The 21,620-nt window shown below is 41.1% G+C and overlaps 1 protein-coding gene across 2 annotated transcripts in view; it reads left to right on the top strand.

Moving 5' to 3' along the window:
* Positions 1-21,620, top strand: part of JARID2 (jumonji and AT-rich interaction domain containing 2) — a 295,836-nt gene that overhangs the window by 199,073 nt on the left and 75,143 nt on the right. For both annotated transcript variants that reach the window (XM_026660367.2, XM_026660359.2), the window contains exon 4: positions 13,188-13,357. In XM_026660367.2, coding sequence (XP_026516152.1) covers positions 13,188-13,357 — 170 coding nt within the window. The remainder of the gene's footprint in view (positions 1-13,187; positions 13,358-21,620) is intronic.

Genomic DNA, 21,620 nt, shown 5'->3' with positions numbered 1-21,620 from the left:
GAGAGAGAGAGAGAGAATGTAGGGTGACGTGACTGTAGTATTATTTCACTGACTGCTGACATAAGTACTTCAGGGTTTCTAGTATTCCTGTGCAAATCAGCTATTTACTCATCTCTTTTTGCATTCTGTTAGCTACTGTTCTTTATGTATTAAGTTTTTCACTATCCTTCTGAAACTCTGGGAACCAGAACTGTACACCCTGTTCTAACAAAGAGCATCACTATTACTGCCCTAGTTTCTTTCCAGTGCATCTTGTCTGGACTGGTAGATTTATGAGCTTCCATTCCTGTGTCCAGTTTTGGGCCCCACACTACAAGAAGGATGTGGAAAAATTGGAAAGAGTCCAGCGGAGGGCAACAAAAATGATTAGGGGTCTGGAGCACATAACTTATGAGGAGAGGCTGAGGGAACTGGGATTGTTTAGTCTCCAGAAGAGAAGAATGAGGCGGGATTTGATAGCTGTTTTCAACTACCTGAGGGGGGGTTCCAAAGAGGATGGAGCTCGGCTGTTCTCAATGGTGGCAGATGACAGAACAAGGAGCAATGGTCTCAAGTTGCAGTGGAGGAGGTCTAGGTTGGATATTAGGAAACACTATTTCACTAGGAGGGTGGTGAAGCACTGGAATGCGTTACCTAGGGAGGTGGTGGAGTCTCCTTCCTTGGAGGTTTATAAGGCCCGGCTTGACAAAGCCCTGGCTGAGATGATTTAGTTGGGAATTGGTCCTGCTTTGAGCAGGGGGTTGGACTAGATGACCTCCTGAGGTCCCTTCCAACCCTGATATTCTATGATTCTATGATTCTAAGTAAGAAGGCCATCTCAGTGTTGCAGAATGTAGCTGATGGCCTCATAAGTGAGGAAGGCGATGATGAGTATGTACAATTATAGCTGGGTGTCATCTGAAAAATTCAGGTCTAGGTAGTGAACCTAGGTGAATCTTCAGCAGCCTTAGAGCTTCCATTCCTGAGTGGTATGAGACTGTTCTAGTTGGTGCCCCAACATGGCAGACCCAACAGGCCAAAGGCAACTTCGAGATGTATCCTCTGCACAACCCTCAACTCAGACTAGCGGGGATGGGTTGGTTTACTTAAATTGAGAAGGGAATACAGACAGACAGATATTTTCTCAGTTTAGGTACATATTTGGGGGGGGGGGGGAGAGAGAAAGAAAGAAAGAAGAGTAGCTCCATTTAGGGAGTGCACAGAAGTGGACCAGTGCAGAAACTCCTATTGTAGCTTTATCTCGGCTTTCTTGGATTGTATAGTCAGCCCTGTGCCTTCCTTGTTTTCACAAGCTTCTTCTAAGGCCCCCTGTGGTAGACACATGATAAACTTCTTGAGATGCACATGAGAAGAGGACTGGGACAGCAGATGCTTGCCATGCACTTAGAGCCATTTCCAGAACAGCCCTGCCATATAAATCCTTAAATATGCAATTAAAAACAAAAGCAACCTCTTGTCCCACTTCTCTGGGTTACAACTCGTAACGAAGTTCGGTGTTCGTTACACTAAGTTTCTTAGACTCAAAATGAGGCTATTCCAAAGTGAGAGAATTGTCACAAGACAAGGACGGCTTTGCTCCACCGGCCTATGACGTTTGGAAGGATCTCTTCTGCCATCTGTTGTTGTTTACAGGCCAGCACAGGTCCTTATGGAGGAGAGGGAATTACTGTCCAACTCCAGTTCCCAGGAAATTGGAGAGTTTAGATTTAAAACATGTTTTTGTTACGTTACAGCTCTTGAACAAAGGTGTTTCTGATCTTTCTTGTCAAGCATGCTTTACATTTACCCTTTTTTATATATTGCTGAATGTTAATCCAGCAATCTCCAGAGAGATTTGATACTGGATAAATTGGTGTCGTTCGGATGCTGTAGCGTCTACCTTTTTGTGGTCAGCAAATTTGCTCAGAAGTCTTTAATTTAATTCCAGGAGTCATGGGAATCGCATTTAGTGTTTAGTACATATGTACAAGTAATCAGTTGTGGTTTTAACTAGAGCCATTTATCAGATGGGGTAAGATCATTTGCCCTTCATTTGATCTAATTTTCAGACTTTTTTTTCATCATTTTATTCCTGAAGACATTTTTACAGACTTGTGATAGTAATTATTTCCCTTTAAAAAGTAAAATAAAACATGACCCTTTGTGCTGGAACGTTTTTCAGTAAGCCTTTTTTGTTGATATTCAGCACCAAAGGGAGGTAGCCAGAATACTTCACTTTGGAGCATTCATTTAAAACTGAAGGGTGTTTAAATTGTGCAACCAATTGTTAGGGTATGTGTACTAGCTTAAAAGAAAAAGTTTAGGGCGAAGTAGGGGAAGGATACTTGGAAAACAAAAGGCTACAGCAGTGGTTCTCCAAACTATTGTACTGGTGATCCCTTTCACATAGCAAGCCTCTGAGTGCGACCCCTCCTTATAAATTAAAAACACTTGTTTATATATTTAACACCATTATAAATGCTGGAGGCAAAGCGGGATTTGGGGTAGAGGCTAACAGCTTGCGACCCCCCATGTAATAACCTTGCGACCCCCTGTGGGGTCCCAACCCCCAGTTTGGGAACCCCTGGGCTACAGAGATACGGGGAAAACAAGAGTAAGAATTTCTAAATTGGTTACCTGTTAAAATTTACTTTAAGGTATTAAATACTTTAAATCATTGTAAACTTACACTCTAAAATACAACAAAAATTCTTGTCAGTAATAAATATATATTGAAAATACAGTGTCTTCTTCTACGTAGATATTATGGGGCTAAATTGTGATTCCAGGTTATATGCTTTTGCAAGACAATAACAAAGAGTAACAACCCCATATTTTTCCCTATGTGGGCTATCTGCACCTTGGATGTGCAGGTGCATAGGATTGATTTGGGTTTATGCCCTCTTACTTCCTCTCCTGAGCAAGTGGGTGGGGAGGGACAGGAAATGGTTGGAACTTTGGTTTTATCACCATCTACTTGCTGGCCAGAACTGCTGAGCCAAGATGGTGGTGGTGGAAAAGGGTGTAGTAATTTTCTGCTGGTATAGGCCAGTAATTAATTGCTATCCCTTGGGAGCAAGAAGGAAGCAGGAAAGGAAATGTGACTCAAAGGAAGGCCTCACAGTTTGTGTTCACTGCTTTTAAAAAAAAGCTATTTTTTACCTCAGGGTGACCAATGTGCATGAGTTTTCCTAAGGTAAAAAACACAGTGAAGACCAGGCATTTAAGTTTTAGCATGAGATAAACTTGCTGAGGTTGGGCCTTTTCCTCTGCCTAGGGATGACTTCTGAGAGTTTACCTCACAGTAAAACTGAAGTGCATTGTCTTCACTATGTTTTTAACCTCAGGATGGCTCATGCACATTAGTTATCCTGAGGTTAAAAACAGCTTTTTTAGCAGTGAAGACAAGCCCCCAAGTCATCCTGCCGTCCGTAGTTATTCTTAGGCAGGAATGCACAGGTCTGTGACTAAACTTACAATTTAGCCCAGTGGTTCTCAAACTGTGGGCTGCAACCCCGTTTTAGACTTAGACTTGCTGAGGTCCGGGGCCGAAGCCCAAGCCCCACTGCCCAGGGCCAAAGCGGTGGCGGGGCTCAGGTTACAGGCCCCTGCCTAGGGCTGAAGCCTAAGTTCCCTCTAAGCTGGGCGGCTGCACAGCAGTCTATCAAGGGCCGCGTAGGCGGGGAGAGGTGCCTCTCCCCCTGGCCCTGGAGCTGCTGCGGCGAGAGAGGGCTGGGGGGAATCCTCTCTACCCCCTGCAGCCCCGGGGCAGCCTGCACCTCAAACACCCCATCCCTTGCCCCACTTCAGAGCCCACACTCCCAGCCAGATCCCGAACCCCCACCCCCCGCACCTCACCACTCTGTCCCAGCCCTGAGCCCCCTCCCGCACTCCAAACCCCTCGGCCCCACCCTGCCACACATCACCTCCATATTGGTGCACATAACAAAATTCATTCCACACATGAATATAAAAAATTAGAGGGAACATCGGAAGCCTTTGGGCGCTTCAGCTTTTCCCCGCCCCTGTTCCCACCACCCGGCCCAGGGAAGTGGGTCTCGGGCTTTGGCCCCTTCACCCGGGGCGGCGGGGCTCAGGCTTCGGTCCCCCCTCCTGGGGTCATGTAGTAATTTTTGTTGTCAGAAGGGGGTTGTGATGCAATGAAGTTTGAGAACCCCTAATTAGCCCACAATGATTGGAGTTGTATAAGAAACTAAGATACATATAGGTAGAACATTGTTTAGATAGTGTTATTAAGCTAAGTAAAATTGTACAAATGTGCTTTCACAAGAAAAGCAGACCACGCCGTCTTGTATGCATGTTAAATAGCAATTTGTTTTTTCAGATAGTCTTAAAACATAAGATTTACCCTCATGGATTAATTAGAGTGAAAGTAATGTTACATATTCTGAGTATGTCTCTTACATTATCATTGGCAGTAGTGAAGACTTTTTTGTGGCAGAGGATTCACTGCCAGTCTAAGCCCCTGCTTTCATGTGCTGACCCTTTGCGCTGAGTGTCTCATGCTTGTTCTCAGACGGGGTGAATCTTTTTGGAAAATGTATAAAATTCCATTTGGCCACTTGTTTGTGTGAAAGGCCGTAAGAAATTTTCTAGTGGTGTTATGAAGCACCATGAGCACAAGTACGTTTAAGATGCTTGATTTAATTTAAGATAGCATATGATTTTCAAGTACTTAATTTCTATGTGGTAGATTATTTGGAACTATTTTAAACCAAATACAGAGTTCAAGGTTCTAGATACTATATAATGAATCCTGAATGTATCTGAAGAATCTCGCTGGCAGGTGCACTTACTTTAATAAGTGACCTTGTGTACATAAGAGTATCTTTGCATAAATGCATGTTCTGTCCTCGTTTGACTCTCACGTACGCTGAAACAAACTTGAGGGTGTCATTGGTGTCACACTTGATGGGTGTGAAGGACAGTGCATTCCGGCCTGAATTGGAGGAGCAGCAGGTAAAGATCACAGAAGAATCTTTTGCTAACTGAGCAAAATGTCAGATTAAGGAATGAAATAGAAACAGGCACATGAACAAAAACAGAAATCATAAATGTCTTTATATAATACTTTAAGCTCAAAAACAGGTGAACTAGAATGCCAAGCTGTGGAAGGGACCCTTGATATATAATAAGCATTATTGAAACTTGTTGGAATAACAAAAATCAATGGGATATTTTAATGCCTGACTATAAATGTAGACTATAAATTATACAGGAATGTCAGATTAGGATGAAGAGGTGGAGAGGCAATGCTAGACTTAAAAGATTCCATAGAATCTAGTGAGATGACACAGTTGGATCTGTATGGCTGCAAATCCCATGCTGTAATAATACAAGGATGCTGCTAGGTCTAAACTACTACCCTCCAGATCAAGAAAAGAATATTGAGTGTGTAATACTGAGAGAGATCAAAGAGGCAGCCAAGTCTAACAAAGCAGTAATGACAGGGGACCTCAACTATCTACACATAAACTTGTCAAGTATCACAATGGAACAAAGTGTGGGGAAGCAATTTCTTGACACCTTAAATGATTGCTTCTTGTAACAGCTAGAGTAAGAGCACACAAGAGGAGAGGCTATTCTTTATTTAATCCTAAATAACAGCACAGGAGTTAGTTCAAGAGGTAACAGCAGCTGACCCACTAAGCAATAGTGACTACAATGTAATAAAATTCAATATTCTGAAATTCAGTGTTCAAAATAATATAATAAAGTTCCCAGGAGGGAGGAAAGGTAACAAAAACTAATACAGTGACACTATACTTCAGAAAGCCAGAGAAGCAAAATCCTTATATTTGGCATGGTTGTTACTTGCACACAACCTAGGAAGACAAGTATGCCCCCGAACAAAAAGGGAAGTAGGAAAACAAGAATTAAACCAGTGTGGTTAAACGGGATAGTTCAAGAGGTTATTTGAGACAAACAAAGAACCTTCAAAATTTGGAAATCTAACCCTAGCAAAGCTAATAATAAGGAGCATAAACTACAGTGGACAATAGGCAAGAAGGAAATTAGGAGGGCTAAAATGGAATTCAAAGAACAAGTAGCTAAGGGTATAAAACAAACAGCAAGAGACTATTTAAGTGTGTATATCACAGACTTCCTTCTTCTGAAAGAATAGTTGAGTCCTCTGGATAACCATAGGTTAAAGAGAGCAATTAAGGGAGACACGGACTTTCCTGGGAAACTAAATCATTTCTTTACATCACCGTTCGCCCTTGATGATGATAGGGATATATCTACCCTTGCCCTGACGTACTATTTTCTGGTATTAAAAAATGAAGTAAGATTGAACATTTGTATGGATTTGAAACTTTATTTATTTTTGAAGGGCTATAAAACCTCATGCTTCCGGGCTTAAGCACTTACAATAACTGTTAGGGGTCATGAGAAGACTCTCCTGGAGAGCACATTTTTACATATCTTTCTACTTTGGGCTGTCTTGTACCTTCTTCTGGAACAGCAAGCCACTGTTGGTGCCAGGATACTGGACTAAATGGATCACAAGTCAGATCCAATATGGCAATTTCTATCTTCCTGTGAACTATCTTACGGGTGTTAGTTCCTGTGTTGAAGCATAGTGGTGCTAATTATACTCCAGTGTCTGATTCCTTTAAAATTACTCTGTGGGCTTCAGCCCACCAAACCTCTTCCGTTTTGAGATGTCCATGTGTGAGGGTAATCTTTCTTAGTCTCTGAATGTTCTGTCAATTTGAACATAATCCAATATATTAATTGCAACCAGGTTCTCCAGCCTAAGCATTATGCAGTATCTACACTTCGCTTTCTAGTAGGAGTTAAGGTGTGGTAAACTGAATGCAGTATAAGACTCTCCGAGAAATGTAGAACTAAAAGTAACCTACTGATGATTGCAAGTAACTTCCTGACAAAAGTGCTGTGCAATGTAGTCCACTATTGAGAGCTTATTGTTTGTATTAAGTTTTGGTTTTATTTTCTTACCTTAAAAATTACTACACAAATATATCTTAAAAAACTTGTTTTCTAGGTAACAGAGTGCATGGGGTAATCTAGAACACGAATCTTTACTAAAATTAATACAGAGCTGTATTAATAACTTGGGCCTTACTTTGCAGAGTAAGTGTCTTGTTTAGTGAGTGTCTTCTTCCTCGATGTGATCTTGTCTACACTACCAAAAAAATGGCCCTAGGAGACCCGGGACGGGGGTGGGGGTGGGAAGGAGAGAGTTTTAAAAGTACCTTTAGCTAGTTCAGTCTTGGAACTGCAGTGTGCATGGCTTATAATTTGCTTACAAGGCTTATTTATATAATATTTCTAGACTAGAACAGTTTTCAAAAAGTGTTTACCATAAACCAGGACCACATTTGATAAGAAAACCATGCCAACTAAATTATTTTTTTTTAAATATTTTCCTAACATGGCCTTCTTTTGTAGCATAGATGCAGTCTTAGAATATTCTTATTGTGTAGACCTCTCCTATTTTAACACGCTAATATCTTGCATCTAAACACTTGGTAATTGTAACTAGTTTTTGTAGAAATGTTGTATAGAAACTTAGCAAAGGCTCTTCTCTAGTCAGAGCTTTCTGGGTCTTGGTTGCTCAGCTTAGTGAATTTTTAGAGTCTATATAGCCATGTTTCGGGGGGAAAGTGGATTATTTCACAGTTGTATTTTTTTTTAAAGCAAAAATTAGTCTAGGTATTTGTAATTATTAGTTTTCATTTTTCTATTTACATAAATTTTACACAATGCTGCTTATTATTTTGAGGATTTTCCCTTTCTTCACACACCGAAGCCTTTTTTGTAGGAGTATTTGCCAGCTCTATAGTGTCTATTTTGGCCTAGAGTGGAGAGGGTAATTATTTTGGAAATAGAAACAGCATTTTTTCTTTTCTTTTTTTTTTAAATAGGCCTTTCAGTAAGTTGGCAAACCAACAAGAGCTTGTTCCCTTAACCATTCAAAGAGGGCAACCATGTTGGTCATTTGGTATTTGCCAGATGCAAAATGTCTGGCTCTGGAGTGAACAGGCCACCCATTCTGTCTTGGTTTAGAATTGGTATGTAATCTAAATAATTGGATTTACTACTTTAAGGTTTTTCATATTAGAAAGTTAAGTTAATAAGGTTAAATAAGTTAAGTTAAGTCAAAAAGGGAACAGCTGCATGTTACCAATGCTTTGAATTGTATAGCACATTTTGGTTTTCCCTGGGCCATGTTCTTAGACTTTGTCGTTTAGTAAACTGTGAAACTGAGGCAGAAATCTAATTTTAAACACTGAATCAAAAATTTAACCTAGAAACTGCAATTCCATAATATTAAAACTGCATGATAGACTAAACATCTAGTTATTAGTCACTATCTGCCACATGCTAGCTAGTCGTATACTTCCACATATCACAACTGAAGCCTGTGGAACTTGTGCCAGTCCATATATTAATGGCAGTTACTTTGGAAACCCCAAAGAGTAAAAACGCTGTGGGTTTGTGGGTTTTTTTTTAATTCACTTCGTTAAAGTGAATTGGCCAGGCTTTTAGTTAATAAATCTTGACATTTCAGACACTGAGGGTCTGGTTCCCTGGCCAAGAGGTAGTGTACTGCAGGAGTGAGAACAGGGAATACATCAGAAGTGGTGCTAACTGATTTATATCAGGAAGGGAGACACTGAAGGAAGAGCGGTTGTTGAGACTTTGTTATTATATGATCAAGTGTGCCATCTCACCTCCTCTGGTAGTAACAAAGTCATGGTATGTCTTGAAAGTGGACTGGAGGAAGATCTTCTGCCCTAAATTTCATAACAAGATTGGAAGGCCTCTGCTGGGGTTGGACTGTTGTGGGGTGGAGAGACATTTTTACTACCTGGTAGCTGGGTGAGGTTGGAGAAATGTAGCATTGAAGGGGTGGTCAGAATATGAGGAAAGTGTATACTGGATTTGGAATGGGTGAGAAAAGGAATGGGGCAAAACATACATTTCAAGACATTTTGAAATGTACTTTTAATTTACTAATTCAATAGACATTAGCATTTAGGATAAATATACTGGTTATTCCCCCTCCCTTTCAGCACCCCATGGACTGAGAATATTACTTTGCTCCTGGGATGTGATAACTGAGTAGGAACACAGTCTGACTCAAACCTCATGTGATGGTATATTGTGTTGCAAATAACCAGATGGACAATCCTTAATGTAAAGGGTTAATATTAAATCTTATGACAGGCTTCAAATGTGCATTTCTTGGATTTCTGTTCAGTCACTCTTAGGGCTTGGCTACACTCAAAACTCCAAAGCGCTCCCGAGGGGATTAGTTTACAGCGCTGGGAGCGCGGCTCCCAGCACTGGGGCACTGTTTACACTGGCACTATACAACGCTGTAAGTTGCTGCACTCAGGGGTGTGTTTTTTCATTTGCCCAATTTGGTGTATGGATTATTTTCGACAGCATGGTTGGGAGATTATCAGGTTCATCTTTGGGGGGAAATCACTCTATGCTACAGCAGAAAGCAAGGTTCTTTTCCCGACTAAATTTAATGGTCTGCTTTTTGGCTAGAGAGAGCGTACATTTTGTGCAGAAGAGAATTCATAACAAAGCATTACTTGTGGCTGCATGTGTGCTTTTGGTGATAGAAAAGTAACCAGTTGAAGTTAAAATCCCATTTATCCAGTGCAAGAGCTCTCTAGTCTGCATGAATGCAGAGGGGATCGCATTCTGCATTTACAAACGGAATGAATTTTTGGGACAGGTATATTGGTGTACAGAAGCGCTTTCTTTCTAAAGGATCATTGTTCCTAGAGACAACGAATATGAATGTTCAATTAGTGTGTTTCAGTTCAAGAATCATAAGCACTGTTGTAATAATAAGCAGTATATGAGCCCCCGAGGAGGTGGAAATAAGCAAGCAATATATGTCTATCAGGAATTTAGCAGAGTCTTTTGATCACGATGAAATATAATTTTCTTTATGGGCAATTGTGTGAGACTGTAGGGACAACAAATCTAGAGGAGTTGTTAAACAATTCATTTTCTGTCATTATTAGAGGGTGTATATAGAACACTGCTATTTTTTCAGTGTTTTAGCTAGGCATCTGGCCCTTTGCTTGAGAGAACACATATTGTGCATAGTATCCACCACAACGCTTTTGAGGATAAAACCATGAAGTATGTGGATGATACTTCTACTGCTCTCTTGGTGTTAATATGCACTATGTTTGGAGAGCAGCTTAAGCCTGGCAAGGTATTTTAACTCTGAAATGTCTTGGCTTTGTAGATTTAAGGCAGATCTTAAACTTCTTGGGAGGAAAAAATTCTTTTCCCCATCAATCCCATGCATAGCTTTTCTATGCAGACAGATTTTAGAGTCTCCCTTGACTATGCTACCGGTTCTCCTAAGGTATTATTTACTAGATATTTTTAGGATCACATATATAGATGCTGCTCTTTGGCACTTAGTTCTCTGATATGGTTTCTAAATGCCACCTCTTTCCTTAGCAAAAACTTGTTACAGGTGTGAATGGCTGCATGGCAGAGTTTTAATAGCTGTGAAATTGGAGAAGGTTGCAGATTACTGGTTTTACCCTCACTAATTGATTATCTTTTACATCTAAATTTTTGTCAGCAATGTACTTGAATGTGTATAATTTGATCAGAGAATCACAATGATAGTTTGCAATACAATGACAAACCTGGATTATTCTGTGGCAATATTTGTTACAGATCTCAAGTTCATATTAGATAAATATTGTATTAGTAGAACCAGTAATTAATGTAAAGTTGCCTTCCCTCTCCTCTAAAAATTGATATTTTAGGTCTTTTTATCATCTTGTTCCAGCCATGCCACTAACAGCCATATATGGGTTAGCTGCCTTTTTTTTCTTTTTTAATTGAGGACTGGAATTTTAAACTAGCTTTTATAAAGTTATAAATTATAAAGATTGTGAGTTATTAACGTCTAACTGTCTGAATAACATTTGAATTTTGACTGCTATGAAGCCCTTTTATTCTGTACTGTGTTCTCTCTGTCAAACTCTTGGAATGCTTGGAAATCTGGGTTGACTGGGGCTCAGTTCAGGAAGGAATTTAATTCCCACTCACTTCCATAAGACTTGAGTGCTATGCAGTATCAGGGTCAAAGTGAGGCACACAGTCGTTCCCCTCCAGTTAACTTCCCTGCACAGGGGTACTTTTCCTAGAACAAATTTCTACTCTAAATTATTTATTATTATTGCAAGTGAATACCCATGAGAACCATTGAATAGGCGAGTTTTCTCATTTGTGCTATGAGTCCCAAGTCCACTTTGCTTGTCTTCAGTCATCTCAGCTAAATTAGATGACTAGGGCCCTACCAAATTCACAGCCATGAAAAACGTGTCACGCACCGTGAAAACTGGTCTTGTGCTTTTACTGCATACGATACAGATTTCACGGGGGAGACCAGCATTTCTCAAATTGGGGGTCCTGACCCAAAGGGAGATTGCAGGGGGTGGCAAGGTTATTTTAGGGGGGGTTGTGGTATTGCCACCCTTATTTCTATGCTGCCTTCAGAGCTAGGCAGCCGGAGAGTGGCGGCTGCTGACTGAGGGCCCAGCTCTGCAGGCAGCAGCAGAGATGAAAGGGTGGCAATACCATACCATGTCTTCCTTACTTCTGCGCTGGTGCTGGCTGCGACTCTGCCTTCAGAGCTGGGCTCCTGGCCAGCAGCCACCACTCTTCAGCTGCCCACTCTGAAGGCAGCGCCGCTGCCAGCAGCAGTGCAGAAGTAAGGGTAGCAGTACCGCAACCCCCCCTACAATACCGTTGCAGCCACTGCACAACTCCTTTTTGGGTCAGCACCCCTACAATTACAACACTGAAATTTCAGATTTAAATAGCTGATATCATGAAATTTATGATTTTTAAAATCCTATGACTGTGAAATTGACCAAAATGGACTGTGAATTTCGAAGAGCCCTATAGATGACACATACCCAAGATTAATCTAGGAAGTACAGCTAGTTACAGAGGTCAAGCAACAAGATAACCTTGTTCTGCCTTTCCCTGTTCTTCTTTCTTGCTAATGCAGCCTTGCAAAATTCTCCTTGAATATTTTCAGCCCAAGTACAAAATCTACTTGCTTGCTCTTTACCAGGCTGCTGACCGTGGGAAATAAAACTTGATATTTTACTTGCCGGTCAAAAATAAAATGCTTTCCTTGACACTTTGCAAAATTGCACTTATGGATGTACAACAATACAACTGAAGTATGTGTTGATGCTCCTGGATTAAACTTTTGTGATTTCTGTCACTCTCCATTTTGTGCAGTGTAGTTGTAGCCATGTCTGCCCCAGGATAATATCTTTTATTGGACCAACTTCTACACAGAGCTCTTCTTCCAGTCTGGGAAAGGTATTTCCAGCATCACAGCAAAATGCAAGATGTAGTGGATTGCAGCCCACTAACCCTCTCTTTTTGTCCTGTGACTGTAGAGGTGTTAACAGGCCACTCCACTTTGTATGGTCCCTTAGAATATGTGCTAACTAGTCATGCTAAACAATCTGTTCCATATTGCATTTTGCTGTAAAACTGGGAGTATCTTTCCCAGACCGGAAGAAGAGCTCTTTGTCTCAAAAGCTTGTTTCTCTCACCAAAAGATATTGGACCCACTTTGGACCTCACCCACTTTATCGCTAACAGTGATAAAGGTGAATTGGAATAAGTTAAGAAACTTTTTTAGTGAATTGGAATAAGTTAAGAAACTTTAATGTCAAAATGTTCAATTATAAATTAAGCAAAATGTTAACTAGGGTAGAACCAAAGTAACAAATGTATTTGCACCTTTTTAAGAAAGAGGTTTTCATGAAGGAAAAATAGCAGATATTAGTTGGCGTAATTTAATTATACAGAGTGGGTGAAAATGTTTGGAACACATAGCATGCTAGTCACACTTATAGGTGAAAAGTTCCTGGTTTGCCTTAGCGCAAGCTAGGTAAAAATCACCTTGAAATTCTTAAAATTGCAACAGATACTTTAAAATAACTGTGGTAAAACAAACTTTCTCTCAAACTGAATAAATCATAATTGTTACACTTCAAAAATATATTGTGGACTAAACACAACTAAGGAAAATGTTATTGGTAATAGATTGATTTATCCCTCTCTCATCACAGTGAATTCTTAAATTTAAGTCTGTATTTCTGCCTAATAATGCTTGTGTTTTTCTCTTGTTTTCACAGGCCAAGGCTGCAAGCACAAAGGAAGTTTGCTCAATCCCAGCCAAACAGTCCCAGCACAACTCCAATAAAGATAGTGGAACCGTTGTTACCCCCTCCAGCTACTCAGATTTCTGACCTCTCCAAAAGGAAGCCCAAGACAGAAGATTTCCTTACATTTCTCTGCCTTCGAGGTAGGAATTTTGCAGCAGTCTAGGGGAACAATCTGTAGTTCAGAGACCAAGCTGCAGTATCACACAGTACAGTCTAGCTGAATGCAGTGGTGCTGCCCTTGAACCTATTGCACACATTTCCACCCAGTAGTCTGACTGTAGCTACAGTGGAGTAGCGTTTTACTTCATCGATATAAAGATTATAGAATTAGGCCAATAATAGACCAAATGGAAATTACTTTTATGCTTAGCACTCTTTCTCCTTGTCCTTCCATCTCTCTCTCTCAATTATGTCTGATTATATAAACTGAGGCCCTGCTTAACCCTCACAAGTACTTCTTTACTTCCACTAGGAGTTGAAATCTAGCTGGTTATTCCCTTCCTCTACATATGGAGTGTTCATTAACCGCTCTTCACCCCACCAGCTAAATCCCAGAGCAACAAGCTTTATCTGATTAGAAGAAAACGTTGATTTTGGTTTTGTCTTTGCATAAGAAAAATGTGTTTATTCAGTGGAATAACTTATGTGTGTTCGCTATCTCACTGTAAAACCATAGTGGAAACAAGGCATCGGTAGGTCTAACCAGGAGGTAGGTAGATACGGTGAACCTCCTAGCTAGCCCGTGTCAGTTATCCCACTGAAAAAAACACACAGTTTTTTGGCAGTGAAAAGAAAGCCTTTGAATGACATATTGATAATTCTGTCTTGATTAAACCAGAGACTCACTTGGAGTGCTGCACCTCATTGCTAGGTCACACTTAGGCTCCCCCAGGGTGGGACTTTTTCATATCTTCCTCCCTCTCCTCCCCCAAGCAGAGGCCTGGTAATATTTTCCTCCTGTTTAATTTCTTGATTGTGGCATTAGACCTGCATTCTAACCATTATTCCTTAATCTGAGAGTGCTGGAACTGCCATCAGCCCCTTTATAGTTAGATGGTGCTCATGTGTAATGTGCCAGAGGGGTTGCTGATGCCATTGCCCCGTGATCTTCACTATTTTTGAAGTGGGGGCCACTTTGGCAAAAAAACTTCAATGTGAGAGCCACATGGGGTGGGGCCAAGGGGTTCAGAGTGTGAGAGGTGGTCCAGGGTAGGGCAGAGGGTGGAGTGCAGGGGGTGAGGGCTCTGGCTAGGGGTGAGGGCTCTAGGGTGGAGCTGGGGTTGAGGGGTTTGGGGTGCAGGAGGAACCTCAGGGCTGGGGCAGAGGGTTGGGATGCAGGGGTGAGGGCTGCGGGGTGGGGCTGGGGATGAGGGGTTCAGGGTGCAGGAGGGGGCTCAGGGCTGGGACAGAGGGGTGGGAGGCAGGGGGGGTGAGGGCTCTGGCTGGGGTGCAGGCTCTGGGGTGGGGCTGGGGATGAGGAGTTTGGGGTGCAGGCAGGCTGCCCCGGGGCTGGGGCCAGAGGACTTCCTCCAGCCCTCTCCCTGCTGGCAGCAGCTAGCTCCGGGGAAGGGGCCTTTGTCCCCCCTGCCGGCAGGCAGCATGGGAGCTCCGGGGCCAGGGGAGAGGCCCACAGCAGCCCTCCAAGCCCCAACTTGCTCCTCTCCCCAGTTCCCTCCCACCCCAAACTCTCTCCTCTTTATACCCTGCTGTGCGGCTATTTATATAGCCTGCTTTGCGGCCATGCAGCTTAGAGGGAATTTAGGGAGTAGCACTTAGGGTTGATGGGAGCCACCACTGGCTCGCAGAGCTTGCAATGAAGAACACTGCCATTACCCTTTCCTTCCTGTAGCCTGGTTGAAGGAGTGTGCCTTCATTACCGATAATGCCTGCCCTGCTTGCAGAATCCGAACTCAATGGGCTAATCCCCTGAGGTTTGCTATGTTTGCCTCATTTCTCAGTTACTACTGCCACTTTGCAGGTTCCTATTGCTTCTCTTACAGCACAGTTCCTCTCACTTGGAATACAACTGATCAGCATCAATCATAGCTGCCTGCCTTGGTTTTCTCCTCCTAGTTCAGCATGGTTGAATTTTCCTATGCTTATGTATTCTGCTGCTAATGGCTTGGAATCAGGCTGCCAAGTTGTCTATCTTGACTCTCTCATCCAGTATGTAAAGTTGTCTTGTAATGGGGGATAGGGATCCCCCATTCCATCCCTATCCCCCATTACAAGACAACTTTACATACTGGATGAGAGAGTCAAGATAGACAATATATATATGGATTGTGAAAAGTAGCATCCAGTGGAGACCAAAATGCAGACTCAATCCCTTTCTACATTTCTGTGGATTAGATCTAATTTGCTGTGTGGTAATTTGCTCTGTCTGTTGGCAGCACGCTGCTGGAGTGCTCAGGGCCAATTGATGGATTCTGTTTGTGGGAAAATTCAGCTAATAAGTGTGTGCACATGGGTGCATTTGTACAGATATATTTTCTTCTCCTTATTAAATATGTATTGTTAAATCTCTCAAGGCCCCCACACCTATGGAGAGGCGACTTGAAAAGGGGGAGACTTTACCCACAGCAATCTGACTTGAATAATGCGATATGAGATACAGGTATCTTCTCCTGATCCAGTGCTTCATGCAGCAAGATTTTTCTCTTAATAGTGAACGTTTGGATCTGGTATCTGTAATTTTCGTCTAATAGATGTTCTGCTGTAAAGTAGTAGAAGTTTTATAAAGTTGTTGAAGGCCTGCAGTCAATTCCAAATTTCTTCAAGATCCAGAAATATGGGTGTTTTTCAAACAATATGTGCATGTAAACAAAAGGTTATAGATAGATTCCCTCCCCCAGGAAGTATTAGGATAAAAATACAGTATTAGGATAAAAAATAAACCGTACACAGCTCCATTGTCACTGTATAGGGTCTGAGAACAACATACAGGGATTCTGGGGGGAGAATTCCTCTGGCGCAGGCACTGCATTGGATTGCCTTAAACAGGGACATGTTGGGGGAAGGAGCCTAGGGCAGGAGAGGGTGGGTGCATGTCACTATGTCCATTCTGGCTTGTGCTTCAGGCCACAGGGAACACTGGGGAGTATGCCATAATTTAGAGGACCAGGCTGCTCTGAATTATGCTGGGGCCATTGCAGTAGGGTACAGATCCTGTGCTGTGCCTGCAGGAGACAACAGGACTCCTGGAGGCAGAGCATCAAATATGGCCCTTAATGCACATTTTACACCTTCATTTTCACCAGATTTTTTTTATGTATATATATTTATTTTACTTATTTTTCACACACCTGTAATATAAAAAGTTACAGGGAGAACAGATTGGACAAAGTTTATACAAAGGAACTTTACCCAATATGTGCAAGTAGCAGTGGTGGGGAAACTTTAAAGATTCCCCCCAGATTAAGCCTTTGTTTCCCAAGGAAAACACTCAGCTGATCTCCAGTGGGAAGTCGGGAAACTTAGACTAGTTGGTGATTGTACTTTTTATATTTTTTTTTCCCTAGTAAAATCTTTCCTAAAGTGACACTGCTGGGTTAAAATTTTTAAATAAAAAAAAAAAAATCTTACCTGTGTTACTAATAAACAGAGATCCTAGTTTTCTGTGATTTAAAAAAACCCAAAATTATCCAATTAACCCCCCACCCCCATAAAAAACCCCGCATTTTTCTGCCATTGAAAAGAAACACTGAACTTTAGTTTCCCTAGACATAATATACAGTATATAGATTTCAGTTGAACATAATGTTTTATTGATATATTTACAATTTTTAAGCAAGTTTGAAGCCTGCCAGTGCCATCAATCATTATAATAAAATAAAACTAATAGAATGATCCAGTCACAGTGCATTGGTTCTTTACTGTTGTCAATGGCCTTGCTGTTTCTGCCTTTTGTTTTCGTTCCTTTTCATCCAGTTTGTTCAGAGCTTTGCATGTGTTCTACAATTGTCTGCCTTCAAATGTAATCTACAGAACAGCACGTTACCATCAACATGAAATTTGTCCATGCCAAACTCAGTGACATGGTCTTTAGGGGTGATAAAGTTTTCGGCATCTCTTCATAACTTTAATTACTCACAGCTGGAGACTGAAGTGAACTTTGAGATGCATTAAAACACAAATCCCTACACGCTGTTGAGTAACCTCTCTATATTTGCCTGAAGCAGTTTATTGGAGTATGTTTAGCTATGTAAATTTAAGGCACACTAAAAAATCAACCACAAGAGGGGTAGGTTGCGTGCATTGAATAAGTGACACTGATACTTTCAGTAAAATTTAACTAATAGTTAATATATGTACTTATTTTTTTCACAGAATGTAGAAAACTCTGTAAAAACGCAAATTCTGCATTTTTTCCACGTTTTTCAGAGGCAAATGGATTTCAAGGATCTCTGCTATTAACACAAGGAATATTGAATCTAAAATAATTTTAAAAATATAAATTCCTCATCGTTCTCATTTTATTACATTTTGCTCAACATGGGCAATAATGACAGAATGGAAATAAAATTGAAATCCATCTATCAATTTCTGATTAGTTTAAGTTTGTTGGATCTCATAACGCCAGACTGCAGTATTCTGCAAATGAATAAGTGCTGCAAGAGAACATTGTTTGTTTAAAAATAACTTACTTTTTTGTTTTTAAAAAACATTTTGGTAGCCAGCCTTAGTTAAAAGCATGTTGTAGAAAACATCATTCTTAACCCTTAATGGACAAAAGAATGTCCTTTTAACATCGGGTAACTACAGTTTAAAAAAATTGAAAAACTGACATTTTCCCCACATCTTGCATTGTGATCCACAATTTTTTCCAAATGAAGTAGTTGAGGCTGTGGTTGACCTACATTTGTAACACTATTTCCCTCCAAAGTCTTCATTCTGAATAAAATTATGAATCTAATGTCCTTTTTCAAATAAAGATTCAGAAATGTTAAGGTTGACCCACTGCTATATCCAAGTACTTGCAAATATTTTTGTGAAGGAAAAATCAATCTTGCTACTGCTGTTGTGTGGTTAAACAAAGTGATTATGTACGTGGGGTGAGAATTTAATTCTGGTGTGACTACCATAGAACACCCAATATCTCTTTCCATCCCCAGGACTCTTTAACACAGCTCCACCCCCATCCTTCAGTACAGACAACATTTTAAGATGGATTTTATACTGGTGATTGTTAAGCAGAAAAGAACATTTGAAGTTGATTTTAAACTGCTGGCTAGAACCATGGGACACAAAAGAATAGAAAGCCTGTCTTGTCTATGATTGAAGCAGCTTTCTCTCTTCAGATGTTACCATGATTAAATCAGATTATTAGAGTTGAAAAGCAGGTAAAACTATAGGTGGTGAACCCAATACCCTTTATAAATGGAGGAAAAAATCCAGTCACATCTTCAAATCAGTTTGATTATCTCGCTCGCTCACACCAAGTAAGCACAATAAGACTTTTTTTTTTTAATCAGTGCAATCACTTATTAAACACTAAGAGACAAATTTTCAAAACTTGTCATGTGGGGTTTCAACTCTGCAGCTAAGATCTGTGCTGCTAAATCCCCACCCAATTCTTTTACAGTTTACCCTGGTATTGTAAGACACTGAAATTCATGGCAATTTATAGGTTTAGCAGTGATGTAATTGTTGGTAACATAGTATCACTAGGCACATATAGAACATTTGTTCAGGTCTTTGAAAACTGTGCAGCGGGTCAGCTAATGACAGTCCTACAGGGTGATCCACTTGTGCAGAGTCTTGTTGATTTCAGTGGGACTCTGTCACTTGGCAGTATTGGGAACTAGTTTGCCTGATAAGTCAGTAGTATGAGCTTTGTTGTCTCAGTGCTGATACCTGCTCAGTGACTGCTTGAAAACTACAATGTGATACAATATGGAGAGTAAATTTTGTCCTAAATCATCTGGTTGAAAACAGTGTGTCAATGTATGGCACTGTATAAATGTACGTTACGACAATTCCTCATTCTGAGAAAGGTGTACCACTCGGGCTAATTAGGCCAGTTTCACAGCAGTGGAGTTTTACACACTTCTGGTGGGCCTCAAAGTGCTGCTGTTCTGTTGGCTGGAGAGTGTATTTGGAATAAATTGTACACTATGTCTCGTATTTCATAAGGCAGTGGGGAAATGAAGGGACCCTATTGGATTTCCTGCTCAAATTCCTTTTACAGATGGTATACAAAATATCAAACCTTGATGTTAAAGTCCATGAGGACTTAGTTTTGCATCCCTTCATAAAAGTGTTACTGTCCTTTAAAGTATTGAACAAATGCTCATATAAAGTGACTCTTCCCTCCCAATAGAAGCTAATGAAATAGCTTTGTTTCTCTGTGAAGCTGATCTCTTTCTCTCTGTGAGTGACTTCAGGAAGATACACTGAGCTTTGTAAACTTACAGCTACCATCTGTACTTTGTGAAACGAACGTTTATACCACACTTTTCCCTGTAAGTACAGTAATTTAAAAATTCCAGTAACAGCAAGAATTTCACTCTTCCCTTGAGGAGGGAAGGTTTTTCTTTATGGCTTTTAACATCCAAAAATGTAGCTGGAAAGTCTAACTGAATTCCAGGAACGTGGAACATTACATACAGGCTGTTGGTGGAAGACAGCGGGACTCCACAAAGGGCAAAGAGGCCCGTGCTTAGAGATCCCTTTGTAGGACTCGGGTCTATATTACTTTGGGTTCTTCTTTATTTCTCTGAAAGTTTGATTCTAATTATTCTTTTTAAACATGCTCTAATTTAAGTGAGGAGAGAATTTACTAATTCCTGCTTGTTTTCGTTCGCACAAATTGTGAGGGCTGTGGACACTTTTGAAATTACTTTTCATTGATTTTTTTCAAACTCTTCACTTGAAAATGGGCATTAATGGGCATTTTAAATTTTGTTCTGTTTTGAAAAAGCCATCTGGCTAAGACAAAAAAATGTTAACAATTAATAGGTGTATTTTCAAAGTATTTAGAATACAGCATTGACCAGGCTTGGCAGAATTCCTGTTCCTTTATTATTTTTAGTTTTTAAATAATGCCCCAGAATTTCCAGCATGAGAAGGAATGGAATAGTGCAGATACATCTGAAGTGTTTGCCTGCAGTGTTCTTATCTTTAAATAGCTTCTTTGAAGGAGCCCATGTGCCCTTTGCCAGAGGCATAATTAGTATCTTTCAGTAGTGCATGTGGAGAGGAATGTGTCATCTTTATGCTGTAGTACAATAGCCTGTACTTTTACTGTATTTTCTGTGACTGAGATCACATTATTCCTAATAGCTTCTGTTTTAAGTTGCCTTTACCCTCCTACAATTATTTACAGGTTTAAAATGTTAATGGAGCAATAAAAGTTAGGGAGTTAGTTGTCTTTCCACTCCACCTCCACCCTTCAGGGGAGATGAGCTTTTCAGGGGAGGTAATAGTAGCAAAGACGATGATTAGTAGCCAACATTAGAAAGCTTTCCCAGGGTCAGTTTTCAAAATAAGCTGAAGGTCTAGGAACTAGGTTTTATTGATTTTTAGGGATTCCTAAATAGAGGCATCTCAGTAATTAAGGCCTCAAAATACAGCTTTCAGACTGTGCTAACAGAACTTCTGGCCTTTCATAACCCAAAACACACAATACTTCATTCTTTCAAGTGATTTAACAATTTCATCAATTTTACAGTGCTGCAGTGTTGCGAAAACGTGTGCAAACAGCAAACTCCACTGTGACTGCAGCAAAGATGTGCATATTTTTCCAAACTTTGGCACCTTTCACCATTCCAGTGACCCTGTCCTCCTGAAATGACCCATACCTGCTGATGGGGAGGGAGGACATAATTCAAAAGCACAGCTCAAGTCACGCCCCAACCTCCTTACCCTCAGTCTCCCTCCTCAGAAAGCAGCAGCCTCTCCATGCAGCTCCCAGCTGTTGCTTCTACCTCTGCCCACGGGGAGCAGCTCACCAGCTCTGGCAGCTGCCCCACAGGGAGGGGGCCCAGCCGCATCATGTGACCTGGCAGAAATCTGGGGGCGCACATGACCCCGGGTGCCTCCCCTGGCCACGTGTTGCCTCTGCTGTCCTCGCACAGTCATCCACACCCTTAAATAGGCCATGGGGCAGGTGTCACATTTTGGGGTGCAATTGAGAGCAATGAGAGGTTGGGCCACTGTTAGTGTTTCATAGATTCTAGGACTGGAAGGGACCTCGAGAGGTCATCGAGTCCAGTCCCCTGAACACTGAGGGCCACTCTGCTGTTGTAGTCCCTGTGTGGACGCTCCAGCCAGCATACACACATGCACTGGGTGTCTGTGTGTTAAGCAGCCTTGGTTCAGCAACTCTTGACTCCATCAGCCTGCTTGTCACATCACAGCCACGGTCTGGTCTCCACCACCCTTGGTTGTGAGTAGCCAAGT

The sequence above is a fragment of the Terrapene carolina genome, unplaced genomic scaffold (assembly GCF_002925995.2).
Source record: "Terrapene carolina triunguis isolate 2854851 unplaced genomic scaffold, T_m_triunguis-2.0 Scaffold58, whole genome shotgun sequence".
Taxonomy (NCBI): domain Eukaryota; kingdom Metazoa; phylum Chordata; order Testudines; family Emydidae; genus Terrapene; species Terrapene triunguis.
Note: the sequence above shows the minus strand (reverse complement) of the source record. Positions and strands in the feature narration are given on the sequence as shown.